The 15,464-nt window shown below is 52.0% G+C and overlaps 1 protein-coding gene across 2 annotated transcripts in view; it reads left to right on the top strand.

Annotated features, from left to right (window-relative positions):
• Positions 1 to 15,464, top strand: part of COLEC11 (collectin subfamily member 11) — a 47,585-nt gene that overhangs the window by 7,352 nt on the left and 24,769 nt on the right. Inside the window, exons 2-3 of one of the 2 annotated variants that reach the window (XM_032294234.1) lie at positions 3,873 to 4,024; positions 12,203 to 12,274. In XM_032294234.1, coding sequence (XP_032150125.1) covers positions 3,895 to 4,024; positions 12,203 to 12,274 — 202 coding nt within the window. In that variant the 5' untranslated portion in view covers positions 3,873 to 3,894. The remainder of the gene's footprint in view (positions 1 to 3,872; positions 4,025 to 12,202; positions 12,275 to 15,464) is intronic. The other variant, XM_032294235.1, reaches the window with a different exon arrangement.

Raw genomic sequence — 15,464 nt, 5'->3', positions numbered from 1 at the left:
AGGCTGTGGGTGTGGAGGGAGGCTGGAGGGGGGCTGTGGGTGTGGAGAGGAGGCTGGAGGGAGGCTGAGGGTGTGGAGGGAGGCTGAGGGTGTGGAGGGAGGCTGGAGGGAGGCTGAGGGTGTGGAATGAGGCTGGAGGGAGGCTGTGGGTGTGGAATGAGGCTGGAGGGAGGCTGTGGGTGTGCAGGGAGGCTGGAGGCAGAGTGCCCAGTTGCATGGCCGGGTGGTGGAGTTGGGGCTGATTGTTCGCCTCTCCATATTGCACTGAGGAATTGTAATATTGCACAAGGCTGTTGTGGGAATTAAATCAGATATGTGTCCACATTTGGTATACAATGTATATGAGCTCCTTTTCTCTCTGTCAAACCCTATTTTTAAAAAGTCCTTACAGTCATGACTGGAGGAGGAAGGGGCCCTTCCTTTGGTGCGTGGGGAGCTGCGAGCCGGGAGAAAGAGGAAAGCAGCGACAGCGAGGGGAAGCCCTGGCGTTCAGCCCCACCCTCACCACGCACTAGTCGCACAATGCAGGGAAGCGTCTTAATGTCTCTTTTCTTTGGCTTCCTCATCTGTGGCGTGAGCCTGATGGTGCCGATCTCTGTGCAGTGATGGGAGTTATTTTTCTCCAACTCAGTGGACATTCTGCACCTGGTCCTTCACAAGGCCGTTTCTACGAGGGACTCTGCAGAAGAACCAGGTCCTCGCCTGGTGCACGATGCCCTGCACTGCAGGATGGCACTGGATGGAAACAGCCTCCCTGTGTCTCTTCCGTAGGAGAACTGACACAGAGGCACTGTGCGGGGCACAGGTGTTCTCAGATGAGGAGCTTCCAGCCCTTTCCCTGGACTGGGAGCCCACTCATGTAATCACAGGAGGATCAGTAGCTGCCACTGGACGAGCATTTCCATGTGCCACACTGTCACGGTGCCACAGGCGTTAATTTCCTCCGCTATCCCTTAGAATAGCCTAGCTCCGTTTTATTTTATTTTGATTTGTTTTATTTTTTTGAGGTGGAGTCTCACTCTGTCTCCAGGCTGGAGTACAGTAGCATGATCTTGGCTCACTGCAACCTCCGCTCTCAGGTACAAGTGATTCTCCTGCCTCAGCCTCCCGAGTAGCTGGGATTACAGGCACATACCACCATGCCTGGCTAATTTTTGTATTTTTAGTAAAGACAGGGTTTTACCACGTTAGCCAGGCCAGTCTCGAAATCCTGACCTCATGAGCCACCTGCTTTGGCCTCCCAAAGTGCTAGGACTACCAGCATGAGCCACTGTGCTGGCCGTTCCTATCTCCGTTTTAGGAGAAGAACGGGGCTTGCAAAGTGCCTGCGGTGTGGCCAAGGTACTGGGAAGTGGTTCAGTGGACGTGTGGCTGCCCCTCACTCACTGCCTTCAGGATGCAAAGTCCCGGGAGGCCTTGGCCACGGCCCCTCCATGGTGCAGGAAGGCAAGCGCTGGCCTGCCAGCCCCACAGTCACGAGGGTGAGCTCCCCGCCACCGGCTGTACCCTTCCTCTCCTTCCAGCACCTGCCAGTGGCATGCACTCTGCCTTCATAAGATTAGATAATCCATACGCTACAACCACATAAAGTTGAGTAAAAAAGACACTGAAGACTATGTATACTGTGCTGTGATATCTTATCAAAAGCAAGCAAGGCTGGGTGCGGTGGCTCATGCCTGTAATCCCAGCACCTTGGGAGGCCGAGAAGGGCAGATCACTTCAGCCCAGGAGTTCAAAACCAGCCTGGGCAACGTGGTGAGACCCCCATGTCTACAAAAAAGACAAAAATTGGCCAGGCATCGCGGCACATGCCTGTAATCTCAGCTACGAGGGAGGCTGAGGTGGGAGAATCCTCTGAGCCCAGGAAATCGAGGCTGCAATGAGCCAGGATGGCACACTGCCTGTCCCCAAAACAAAAACAAGCAAACTTGACCGAATATGGCTTAAGAACAAATAATGTAGGAATGCTGCTTAAACCCTGTCAGAGGAGGAGTTCACATTTGGGATGGCATCCCTCAGGGGAGGCCGTGTGGATGGGGGCGGGGCTGGGGCTTCGGGGCTGGCCAGGCAGGTGCGCTCACAAGTGTGTGCTGTGTGGTTAGGCCTCGTCATCCTGTAGTTGTATACACACATTAACTCTGAATGAACTAGCAAGTGAGCATCAAAAATGGCAGCTGGAGGTATAATCCATTGCTGAAGCTGAGTGATGGATACATGGAGGTTCATGGTCCTGGTTTTGTGTGTATTTGAAATTTTCTGTCATGAATGTTAGTAATGATGAGAGCCTCAACAGGACGATGCCGGGCCCCGTGATGGCTGTGTCACTGCATGGGGCGGGCTCCCACCCACGCCCCTTCTCAGCGGGAGCTGGGAGCCCCCACTTTCCTCCTGGCTTCCCTGTGCCTGCGCTTTGTGAAGTCATACCTACTTCCGATTCCTGCGGATTCTTGCAGGATGTTTGAATAAAGGTGGGAGTGGGCAGTTTCTGAATTAACCCCTTTTTCCACCACCCTTCCCACACACTCAGGGGGGCCCGGAGTGGCGGAAGTGGAGCCGAGATTTGAGCAGGGCCTCTGGTGACAGGCTGGCGTGTGGACCATCATGGCGTAGCCAAAGCTCATTGCTTTACTTTCTGTGACTTTGAGCTTTTTCTTCTCTTTTCTTTCCTGTGTGTGTGTGTGTGTGTTTTTGTTTTTTTTTTGAGACAGGGTGTCACTCTGCCTGCCCAGGCTGGAGTGCAGTGGTGTGATCATGGCTCACTGCACCCTCAGCCTCCTGGGCTCAGGTGATGCTCCCACTTCAGCCTCCACAGTAGCTGGGACTGCAGGTGTGTGTCACCACACCTGGCTAATTTTTTGTAGAGATGGGGTTTAGCCATGTTGCTCAGGCTGGTCTGAAACTCCTGGACTCATGTAGTCTGCAGGCCTCGGCCTCCCAAAGGCTGGGATTACAGGTGTGAGCCGCTGTGACTTTGAGCTTTAAAGGACCTTTCTCCCCCGAGCCATTCTTGAACACCCAGGATGAGAGGCAGCCTCGGCTTCAAGGCCTCTAAGTTTTCACAGAGATAGGACAGGCTCTGTCATCTTCAGCAAGTGAAGCTCTCCAACCTGCACGCCCAAGCTCTGGCTCCGCCCTGCCTCTAACCCTGTCTCCCTTCCCCCTCCCTTCATTAACCCTTGCCTCAGTGGTAAAGGACATCTAACATGGGATGTTCCAGGCGCTGACGCTAGCGGTCTCCACGTCATCCTTCTGTCTATTACCATTAGAGGGGATTTTTTTCAGATTTGGGAGAAGGGTTTCAAATGACTTCCCTTCAAGCTGCAGGGCTGCCGTGGGCATCCTGGCCTCCACACATTTCTGGGAGGACTCCTCGAGCAGCAGGACTTCTAGCTGCAAAGGTGAGCTAGCGCCAGCCAGAGGCAGGGTCTCTGTAGATTCCACAGGGCCCTGGCTTTCGGGGCAATGTCCGGACCCTGCTGCCCTGGCTTTTGTAGCAGGGCTCTCACAGGGCTGTTGATGTGGGAATCCCAAAACTGCAGATAGCGTTTCTCTAGCGGCTGAGTAGGAGTTCTCTGTGTAGGAATCCAGACGGAACTCCTTGAGGTGGGCACGCTGTAGGCCTTCAAGCAAGGCTACTGGCTGGGGCTGGCATGTTCTCGGTGCCCGGTGCCTGACCCTGGCGCTGGAAGCCTCTCACTGGAGGCTCATGACTGGTGCTTGAGGGAGCCAGTGACTGAGGAGTACCCGTGGGGGCCCAGAGGCCCTGCCAGGTGCCATGCGGGCTGCGCCCCTGGCCTCAGAGGCCTGCTCGCTGTCACCGGCGGCCGGCTACTGCAGCTCCCATCACTGTTCATTTTTCCTCCTCTGTGTAGGAGTCTGCATCCTGCGCCCAGGATGAGGGGACACCTGGCCCTGGTGGGCGTTCTGATCAGCCTGGCCTTCCTGTCGCTGCCACTGCCTGGACATCCTCAGCCGGCCTCTGAAGACGCCTGCTCTGTGCACATCCTCCTCCCTGGCCTCAAAGGTAACTGCTCCCTGGACTCTGCGCCACCAGGCAGTGGCCTCCGGGGCTGCTCAGAGACTCCCATGCAGCTACACAGTTCCACGGAAAAGCACAAAGCCCGGGAAGGTCTGCCCACCCCACTGGGCCTTAGTTGCCCCATCTGGAAATCAAGGATTGGGTGACATGATATCTACACTGTCCCAGGCCATGGCATTCCCTCATTCTGAGGATAGCAATTTACTTGCAACTCAGCCCTCTCCAGGGGGAACTTGCGGGAAGGCACCTGCCGTTCGCGTCAGGCCTTGCCCACGCGGCCTCTGTCAGCTTCCCCATAAGATGATCCCATTTGCGCAGTTTTATGGACGATAAGGAAATTGAGGTTCAGAGAATATTTGCAATTTGTGTAAGGTCCCAAAGCGCTTCTGCATTGCTTCCTGGGAACCCTTAATATTTTATTTTAAAAATTAAAAAAAATCCCTGGTGGTCTAGTGGTTAGGGGAAAAAATAAGAAACATTTTTTTTTCTTGTTGCTTTGCTTCGTGGCTCTGGTCGGGGCCTCTTTTCAGCTGTGTCCACCCTGCTGTTGGAACCAAGCGGACCGCCCTGCAGCCCAGCCCAGCCCAGTGGCTTCTGTGCTTTTAACTCTGATTGATGTGCTTGCTTTAGGAATGTTGAATTATGTGTATGTGTATGGCTCTCTAAGAAGTTTTGGTGAAAGTGCTTTGGCCCCTGACTTCATGGTAGCATGGGTGGGTTTGTGAGTGGAACCGTCAGCTTTAAGTTGGAAGCTGTGTCTGTGGGGAGCTGGACTTTGGCTGTGGAGGTCACATCCCCATCCGACATGGTGGGTGCCCCCAAGTCCCAGCCGTTCTCTTCCCTGCGCTTTGCCAGGTCTGTGGCCTGAACAGGTGGGGGCCGTGGGTTGGGGTCCAGGGTCCCTTCTGGTTGCTGCCTTTCCCAGGTGCTGTTGAGAGGGTCCTTCCCGGCCTCCACATTCTGGGTCCCCTGGATGTGCTTTCATTTCCCACATGGGTGGGGTCCCTTCCCAACCCTCGCAGCCTGGGAAGTAGGGCAGGTCTGTGTGTGCCAGGTCAGCTGTGCTGCGTGATGGCTCACCTGTCCTCCCAAGCCTCGGCCTCCTGGTCTGTGAAGTTGGGGAGGTAATGCCGGCTTTGGACTCTGTGGGGATGCAGTGGTGGCACCAGGAGTGGACACACAGTGACCTGGGATCCAGCCCCTGCTCCCTGCTCTGGGACAGTGACTTACAAGGCACTAACCCTGGGCAGGCTGCGAGCCTGCCCACGGTGCAGATCAGGTGCCTGTCCAGCATGTGTCCAGTGAGTCCGCAAGTGAGAGGTGAGCACCGGGGTGAGGAGAGCTTTAAAAGATTGAGGATGCCCAGTGTGTCAGGAATTGGTTACCCAGCAGAGAAAATGTTGTGTGCCAGTGGACCTCGTCCCTGCCAGCTGAGCAAGCGCCAGGGCACCCCAGGGCCGTTGGAGGTCAGAGAGGAGAGACCTCATCCAGGACAGTGCCTGCTTCTAAGGAAACAGACACATACGTAGTCACCATTCATTCATTAGACAAACGTCCATTGAGAATCTACCAGCAGGCTCAGGGCTGGGATGAAGAAGCCACTGCCTGTCTCCTCACAGTCCTGCCATTCAGCCCCGGACATGGGTGGCGTCTGGTCTCAGAAACACAGCATGTGCCCCCTCCCCACGCTGCCTCCTTGTGTTTTGGATCCTGAAACTTCTGCCGAGTCCACATTTGGCTGAGGAACCCTCCTGGGCACGCACCAGGCTCCACTGACTGCTGGGGTACTTGAGATGACACTGATTTGCCATTGCAGGCCTTACAATAATACATTATCTTTATGTTTAGAGAGAATGACAACTCCTTTTAATGGAAAGAAAGTCTTTTTTTTTTTCATGGCCAAAAAAGTGACTGTAGGTGGAAAAACATTTGTCTGTATTACCAAATGTGTTGCCCAGAAATTGGAAAGGTCATAGTTCTTCTTATAGGTTTTATCAAATTAATTTGTTTTTGCTTATTGTTTTTGAGAGGGAGTTTCCCTCTTGTTGCCCAGGCTGGAGTGCAGTGACGTAATCTTGGCTCACTGCAACCTCCGCCTCTTGGGTTCAAGAGATTCTCCCTCCTGAGCCTCCCGAGTAGCTGGGACTGCAGGTGCACACCACCATGATGGGCTAATTTTTGTATTTTTAGTAGAGACAGGGTTTCACCATGTTGTCCAGGCTGGTCTTGAACTCCTGACCTCAGGTAATCCACCTGCCTCGGCCTCCCAAAGTGCTGGGATTATAGGCGTGAGCTACTGTGCCCAGCTTACCAATTAATTTTAAAATCATTTATTGTCATTCCTTAAAACAACATTGATAAAACCAGTAATGGGGCCTGAACAGCATGCGCGGTGGGGGTTTTGCTCTTCTGACACCTGTTGGCCTTTCTGTGCATGTCTCCCCCTTTGTAAAACGAGCCAGGCGGGCTGAGGTCCTGGCTTTCCCCTCTCTGACTTCCCATGGCCTTGGGGTGCCGTGGCACTCGCTGTGGCCGGCAGGGATGAGGTCGCTGGCGCACAAGTTCATGCAGCCTGAGAAGCAGGTGGCATACCGTCAAGCATTGTTCACGGATCTTCCTCCACTGACTGTGAATATGTCAAAGTATCTCAGGTTCTGCATAAAACAACTGATGTGTGCCTTCTTTGCTGGGTCAGAAATGACCCCAAATGCCATCTAGGCAAAAGATTTTTGTTTGTAGATTTGTACATGATTTGCAGAAAAGCCAAACAAATAGTGAATGCCAGCCACGTTTTCTTTGTTTCTCTGCACAAGGAGGGAGCAGTGTTGTGGTGATTGTGGAAAGTGAACCAGACAGTGGAAATGTGTGCCTCTCCTGGCAGAGAAGTAATGTGTCATTAAAACTTCATAGAGCCAATCATCCTGGAAAAGGAAAGGACGTGGGAAAAATGGCGTTGTGCTCACTGGGTCTACATGATAAAATGCACGGAGTTTACAGCGGGAAGGCTTATAGAAAGCCTGCTCTGGAGTCATTACCTGCAGGGCCATATATCTTTATGAACCCTGGGACCAGTGGAGAATGAACACTTCCAACCCTGACAAATGGGCCAGGTGCAGTGGCTTATGCCTGTGATCCTGGCACTTTGGTAGGCCTAGGTGGGTGGATCATAAGGTCAGGAGTTCGAGACCAGCCTGGCCAACATGGTGAAACCCCATCTCTACTAAAGATACGAAAAATTAGCCAGGCTTAGTGGCAGACGCCTGTAGTCCCAGCTACTCGGGAGGCCGAGGCAGGAGAATCGCTTGAACTTGGGAGGCGGAGGATGCAGTGAACCGAGATTGCACCGCTGGACTCCAGCCTGGGTGACAGAGCAAGACTCCATCTCAAAAAAAAAAAAAAAAAAAAAAAAAAAAAAAAAGACCTCATCTCTAAAAACAAACAAACAAACAAACAAACACAAAACCCTGCCAAATTGTGAGCAGTGCTTGAAAACAGCCTTGGTTCTTCAGATGCGTGGACAGGGCAAGTCTGCAAGGTGGAGGCAACGGGCACCACAGAGAAACCAGGGCAGCCCCGCCGTGGATGGGAGGCCCCTCTACTGTCTGGTCCTCAGTGCTGCTGGGCCTGAGCCAGGGATTTAAACACCTTTTTCTCATGACAACCAGCACGGCGTCTGCCAGGGTGGATTTCCTTCAGTCCTCATCAGAGCTGAGGAGGGCCAGGCTGGGCGGGCTTACACTGGGTTTTGCACAGGGAGGAAAGTGGTTTCTGACTCCAGGGTGGGCTCCCTACATGGCAGGCACAGCCACGAGGCATTTGGGGTTCCTGCCGCCCAGCACTGGCCGAATTGCGCCCGGCTTGTTCAACTGCACACAGAGGTCCATTAAGCAGAGCCCTTGAGAGATGGTAGTTAAGTGGATTTTGTGATTAGCTGAGAGATATAAAGAAAATCCATGTTAAATCCTATTCTTTAGAAAGCCTTACTGTTTTTAATGACTTATTATTCTTTCTTTCCTGCTTTAGTAACTAGAGTTGGTGGGATTACAGGCCAGAGCCACCATGCCTGGTCTTTATTGATTTATTTTTGAGGTGGAGTCTTGCTCTGTCACCCAGGCTGGAGTGCATTGGCACGATCTTGGCTCACTGCAACCTCTGCCTCCTGGGTTCAAGTAATTCTTCCTGCCTCAGCCTCTTGAGTAGCTGGGATTACAGGTGCCAGCCACCATGCCCAGCTAATTTTTGTATTTTTGGTAGAGATGGGGTTTCACCACGTTGGCCAGGCTGGTCTCAAACTCCTGCCCTCAGGTGATCTACCCGCCTCAACCTCCCAAAGTGCTGGGATTACAGGCGTGAGCCACTGCACCCGGCCCCTGCTAAATTTTTTTGTAGAGATGGAGTCTTGCTATGTTGCCCAGGCTGGTCTGAAACTCCTGCCTTCAAGCGATCCTCCTGCCTTGGCCTCCCAAAGTGCTGGGATCACAGGTGTGAGCCACTGCACCTGGCCAACAATTAAAATCCGATGAGAGACAGGCAGATGATGCAGGTGGAGGTCAGTCAGAAGCTATCATGACAAGCTTGTCCTTACTGCTTTCTCTTTAGGAGGAGAGGGGACAGGCGAGTAGTCATGCTGGTTAGTGACTCGTTCTGAGGTTTTGATGCCTGAGGAAGGCGTGGTAAAGACACACTGGCGCCAGCACATCCCAGCTTGGGCATGTCACTTATTCTCATAGCCGTGTCTTCACCTGTAGAGTGGACATAGTGCCTGCCTCACATAGGGGGAGGATTGAAATTATTATGCAAATAAGTCAATGCCATGTACAAGCTCCACGGCCTTTATTAACAGTGTGAGAAGACCCCGGCAGGCCTGCTTCGTTTCGTGTTACTTCTCTGTGAGCACTGATGGAGAACCCACCTTCTTCCCTGTGCTCTGGGGCCCCAGGGTTGGGTGAGATGGAGCTGTGTCTTCTCCAGGCTTTCGGCCAGTGGGAGAGCGCAGAGCGCTGTCATGGAGGCGGTGTGAAATGCTTCCTGAAGGAAACATCCTTCTGCCTCATCTTGGGCACCATTGGCCTCGGCATGGGTGGTGGTGTTGTCCTGTGGGCCCCAGCCATGAAGTCCCTGGGCTGCCTGCGCCCCAGCGTCGGGCTCGCTCTGCCCACACACCTGGCTGTCGTCAGTGCCTCCAGCCTTCCCCCTCGCCTGTGCACCTGCTGGCCCTGTCCTCGGAACACGTGTGACAGCGCCTGGCCGCGCGGCTCATCCAGCAGCTCGGCCTGGACAGCTCAGGGGACGTTCGGATCGTGCCGTCTGAATGGCGGCTCCTCTGCTGACGTTCTTGCCTCATTTTATTCTTGCGTCCCGTGTTGCTAATGAGAGTCTTATGTCCATCTGATTCTCATTCACGGGCTCGCAGTCTTCAGAACCTTCCCCTCCCGCGGAGCCGACGCAGTTTCCCTTTATTCTGGGCGTTCTGCGGTGCCGCTCCGACGCGTCTGAGCTCCTCTCTGCTGGTCCCGTGCGGCTCTCCGCGGCCTTTCGCAGCCTCCCAGGCTTTCCTCGGCGCTGGGGATCTTCTCAGCCATCAGGCTGTTTCCTCTTTCCGGAGCTGCTGCATTCGCGAGTTTCTCCTTCAACTCAGCTTCGCAGCCTCCAAACAAAACGAAGCTGCAGTCTCAGCGCTGCCCTGGGAACACGCTCCCCGACCCGCTTCCCGAGGGTCCGGGTCTCTCCCACACCCGCTCCGCTAGCGCCTGTCCTCGGGTGCTGCGGGCGAGCGCCTGCCCCGCCCCCAGGCCGCCCCGGTCACCCGCTGCACTGCCAGCGTCCCGCGGCGCCGCCCGTGCGCCTCCTTGTCCTCCTCCGTGACGCTGGTGCCCTCGAACCTCGGGGTTTCGTAACGCCGAGTTCATCTTCTTAGTGGATATTTCAGACACTTTTCTTTTTACAAGATAGGAAAGCAAACTTGAGAGTTACTTGGAGCCTCCGGGCGGCGCGTGGGTGTGGACGGTGGGCTGTGTGTGGGTGTGGATGGCGGGCGGGGGGGTGGGTGTGGACGGTTGGCATCGCGTGGGTGTGGACGGCGGGCGGGTAGTGAGTGTGGATGGTGCGTGTGCCCTGGGGAGTGAGTGTGGACAGTGGGTGGTGAGTGTGGATGGTGCATCAGCTCAGGAGCAGCCATGGGCTCTTCAGCAGGTGGCCCTGCGGGGCTGGGGGTGGGGCACGCGGGTGAGGTGGGGTTGTGAGGCCGGCTGCGGTCGCTGTGCTTTTCTTCTTGTTAATTGATTTCAATGTTCCCTCCATGAAGCCAGATAATCAGCTTTGGGGATTTTGTGGCGGGATCTTTCATTTCAATTGAGCCTCTCTGCAAGACAAGGTGCGGCTGGAGTTACACAGAACTAAACTTTATGTGAACGCTGGCACGACTGTGCAGAGCGGGAAGGTGAACTTGCAGTATTTCAGCACACACATATGCACACACACGTGTACACACACAGGCACACACTGCACGTGCACACAATGCACACATGATCACACACACTGCACACACACATGCACACACGCACACAGTGCACACACGCACACACACATGCACACACACACACTGCCTCTCTGCAGCTGTTCAGTGGAGGGATAGTGCTACAGGCAAGGAAACGCAGCCGTATAGAAATGAGTACAGAGGCCGGGCGCGGTGGCTCACGCCTGTAATCCCAGCACTTTGGGAGGCCGAGGCGGGTGGATCACGAGGTCAAGAGATCGAGACCATCCTGGTCAACATGGTGAAACCCCGTCTCTACTAAAACTACAAAAAATTAGCTGGGCATGGTGGCGCGTGCCTGTAATCCCAGCTACTCAGGAGGCTGAGGCAGGAGAATTGCCTGAACCTAGGAGGCGGAGGTTGCGGTGAGCCGAGATCGCGCCATTGCACTGCAGCCTGGGTAACAAGAGTGAAACTCTGTCTCAAAAAACAAAAAAAAAAAGAGTACAGAGCAGAGTCCCAGCCAGCAGAGCAGAGTGGCTCTGTTGAGAGAATCCGGAGGAGGCTCGGGAGAGCTAGCTGAGAAGGCGGAGCCTGGACAGGAGCCGCTGACCAGGCAGGCTAGCCAGAGGGCAAAGAGTAAGGAAAGATCCGGGTCCAGGTAGAGCCACAGTGAGGACGGGCTCAAGTACTGGATGCGTTATTTACAGCTAAATCTAGGGACATGATAGAATTCCATTTGCTTCGGGACAATCATTTTGGTGTGGATTAGCGGTAGGTGCAGACTGGAGTGGAGGTGCTGGTGCCCACAGGCCTTCCTGGGGCCCCTGGCCTTACTGAGCACACCTCTGCACCGCGCACACCTCTGCACCGCGCACACCTCTGCACCGCGCCCATCTCTGCACTGCGCACACCTCTGCACCGCGCACATCTCTGCACCGCGCACACCTCTGCGCCGCACCCATCTCTGCACCGCGCCCATCTCTGCGCCGCGCACACCTCTGCACCGCGCCCATCTCTGCACCGCGCACACCTCTACGCCGTGCACATCTCTGCACCGCTCACATCTCTGAACTGAGCCCATCTCTGAACCGCGCCTTGCAGGGAGTTTCCACCAGTAATTCACACTCTGTCTCCTGCCGCTGGTGACTGAGCCCCAGAAGCAGGTGGACATGCCCACCTGGTCACAGCAGCCCCTATGGTGGAGGCTATGGCTGAGCAGGAGCCTGTGACCCAGGGGGGCCCACGCTGTCTGGGCCAGGGGAGGCTGACATAGCTCGAGAGTGCCAACCAGATGGTGACACTTTCATGGGGGGCACCTGGAGATCCTGCTGCCCTTCTCATTGGTGTTAGTGTGGACGAGAGCTGGCATTTAGATGGTGCTTGGTGGGCACTGTATGCCCAGAGGCAGACTAGGAGCACCCCTAGAGGGGAACTGGCAAGAAAAACACAGGCCCTTTCTAAGAGAGAAGGTAGGGCAGGGAGAGAAAGAGTCCTGGAAACAGAATGGGGGCACCCAGGGTAGGGGCTGGGTTGCAGGTGGGGAGAGGCGGGGAGAAGGAGTCTAGCAGCTTTCAGGGATGGGGTCTGGGAGGAGAGCCCCTTCTAACTGTTCTTGCTCCACAAATCACTCTGGGATGCTGTGCTGACCAGAACGAGCTGCTAAATGGATGTGATTTCTTCCACAGGAGATGCGGGAGAGAAGGGAGACAAAGGCGCCCCAGGACGGCCTGGAAGAGTCGGCCCCACTGGAGAAAAAGGTACCTGCATCCCCAAGCCAGCCTGCAGAGCTCTGCGGATGGAAGCCCCGCTCCCGCTAGAGCCGGGTTGGGAGGAGGAGGCAGTGGTTCCAGAGAGGACAGGCCCTGCCTTCTGGGTCCCAGGGAGGCGGATGGCCGGGGGCAGGGAGGAGAATGCTCCTTCAACAGTACTCCTTGTGCTGACCTGTTTGTGGAGCCCCAGGAAAGAAAGTGTGCCCTAGGAGTCAGTGCAGGCCCCTGGCCTCTCTAAGCATCATCTGTATGACACGAATAACAGCTTCCAGATCATCTGTGGGCGCTGAGCGAATCAGTGTAGTTATGAAGGTGGTATGGTAAAGGACGCACACAGGACCCTCATGGCTTTGCAGCTGTTTCCCTCTTAGTAAAGTCCCGTGATTCTGCCGGCCTTGTGGGACTGTGCGACGCTCATGGGAGCTGGATCCTACATGTGAAGGAAATGTGTCATATGTGTAGAGTAGCTGCGCGATCATGCATGTGAAGGAAATGTGTCCTATGTGTAGAGCAGCCGCACAGTACATGGCGGGGTGGAATACATGGTGACCATTATCTTCAGGATATACTCCTTGTTACTGCTTTACAGTTTTAAAAATGTGTTTTCTTTCTTTCTTTCTTTTTTTTTTTTTTTTTTTTTTGAGACAGAGTTTCACTCTGTCGCCCAGCCTGCAGTACAGTGGCACAGTCTTGGCTCACTGTAACCTCCACCTCCCAGGTTCAAGCCATTTTCCTGCCTCAGCCTCTTGAGTAGCTGGCATGTGCCATCATGCCTAGCTAATTTTTTTTTTTTTTTCATTTTTTAGTTGAGACAAGGTTTCACCATGTTAGCCAGGCTGGTTTTGAACTCCTGGCCTCAAGCGATACATTTTTTTTCAAGTCATTAAAAATTGTCTCTAGAAATGCTTGCTCAATATGTACACATCATTCCATGAGAATATATACCACACTTAGCCAATCCCCCAACCAGTCTTTTAACATTGGAGAGTTGTTTCCAATTAAAAATTATTATAACAACACAAATATAGTTAAATATGTATTTAAGGCCATGCACTGTCTTTTTGAAACATTTTTGAGGTATAATTTATGGACATTTCCATTTGGAGATTACAGTACAATCAGTTTTGACCATCACATCCACCTGTAGCTTTATCCTAAGCAAGAGCTGGAACATTCTTATTTCGCTTAGCATGATGCCTTCCAGGTCTATCCAGGTCACAAACGGTAGGCTTCTCTTATATTTTAAGACTGAATAATATTCCACTACAAATATGCCATGTTTTCCTTATCCACTCATTGGTCAATAGACATGTAGGTTGAAACTGTAGGTTTCTCTTCAAGACCCTTATTTCAGCCCTTTGGCTGTGCACCCAGTAGAGACACTGCTGGAGCATGTGGTAGTTCTGCTTTTGATTTTCTCATGCAGCCTGTGGACTGTTTTCCATTCCCAAAGCGAGGTAGGAGGAATCCCCTTTCTCCACATCTTCTCCAATACATGCTCTCTTTTGATGTTTTGTTACCAGCCATCCTAGCAGGCGTGAGACGATATCTCATAGTGGCTTTGGTTTTTCTTTCCCTGATGGTGAGTGATGCTGGGCACCTTTTCATCTATCTGTTGGATACCTGTATGTCTTCTTTAGAGAAATGTCTATTCAGATCCTGTGACCATTTGTAAATTGGGTTATTTGGTTTTTGGCTATTGAGTTTTATGAGTTCCTTATCTATTTTGGATAATAACCTCTTGTCAGATATACGGTTTGCACATCCTGTCTCCCGTTCCAGAGGCGCCCTTCCGTGTTGTTGATCACTTTCTTTGCTGTGCAGAAACTCGTTAGTTGGGTAAGTTGGTCCCACTTATTTACTGCTGCTTTTGTTGCCTGTGCTTTCGGTGTCATATCCAAAAAAACTATGCCAAGACCAATGTCAAGGAACTTTTCCCTTATGTTTCCTTGTAGGAATTCTGTGATTTCAGGTTTTACATTTAAGCCTTCTATTTTGAGCTGATTGTTATGTGTGGTATAAGACAACGATTTAATTTCATTTTCTCGCATGTGAATATTCAGTTTTCCCAGTAGCATTGCTTCATGCCTTTGTCGAAGATGAGTTGGCTGTGTGTGTGTGCATGGCGTATTTCTGTGCTTTCTGTTTTGCTCTGTTGTCTACGTGTTTGTTTTTCTGCCAGTGCCTGTTTGAGCAAGTATACTGGTTTGATTACCGTCTATCTAGATTACAATTTGAAATCAGGAAGTGTGGTGCCTTCAGCTTTGTTTTCTTGCTCAAGACTGCATTGGCTATATATGGCCTTTTATGGTTTCATATGAATTTTATGATTTCTTTTTCCATTTCTGTGAAAAGCGCCTTTGGAATTTTGATGGGGATTGCACTGAATCTGTAGATTGCTTTGGGTAGTATGGACATTTTGAAATATTAATTTTTTGAATCCATGAGCATGAGATATTTTTCCATTTATTTGTGTCTTCAATGTTTCATAGTTTTCAGTGTACAGGTGCACAATACTTCCTTGGTTAAATTTATTCCTAAATATGTCATTCTGTTTGGTGCTATAGTCAGGGAGATTGTTTCCCTAATTTTTTTCAGGTAGCTCATTGTTAGTGTATAGAAATGCTGCTGATTTTTGTGTGTTGGTTTTGTATCCTGCAACTTTACTGAATTTATTAGTTCTAAGCATTTTTTAGTGTAGTCTACGATTTTATTTATATGAGATCATGCCATCTGCAAATAGAGCCAGCTATTACTTCTCCATTTCCAATCTGGATGACATTTATTTCCCTCCCTCCCTCCCTCCCTCCCTCCCTCCTTCCTTCCTTCCTTCCTCTTCCTTTCTTGCTCTTTCTCCCTTACCTTTTCTTTCCTTTCCCCTTTCCTTTTCTCTTTCTTGCCTAATCATTCTGGCTAGGACTTCCAGCACTATATTGAATACAAGAGGTGAGAATGGGCATCCTTGTCTTGTTTCTGATTTTAGAGTAAAAGCTTTCAGCTTTTCACCAGTGAGTATAGCTATTTTTAATATCTTTGTCTTTTAACCTTTCTCCACTGCATTTCTGATTTTATTTTAGTTCTCTGTTTTTTCTTAGTCTAGCTAAAGGTTTGTCCATTTTTTTTTTTTTTTTTTTGCTTTTTCAAAAAGCAACTCCGTTTTGTTGCTTTTCTAGTCTCT

This window comes from Sapajus apella, unplaced genomic scaffold, assembly GCF_009761245.1.
Source record: "Sapajus apella isolate SASKATOON/1434 unplaced genomic scaffold, GSC_monkey_1.0 scaffold31, whole genome shotgun sequence".
Classification (NCBI taxonomy): domain Eukaryota; kingdom Metazoa; phylum Chordata; class Mammalia; order Primates; family Cebidae; genus Sapajus; species Sapajus apella.
Note: the sequence above shows the minus strand (reverse complement) of the source record. Positions and strands in the feature narration are given on the sequence as shown.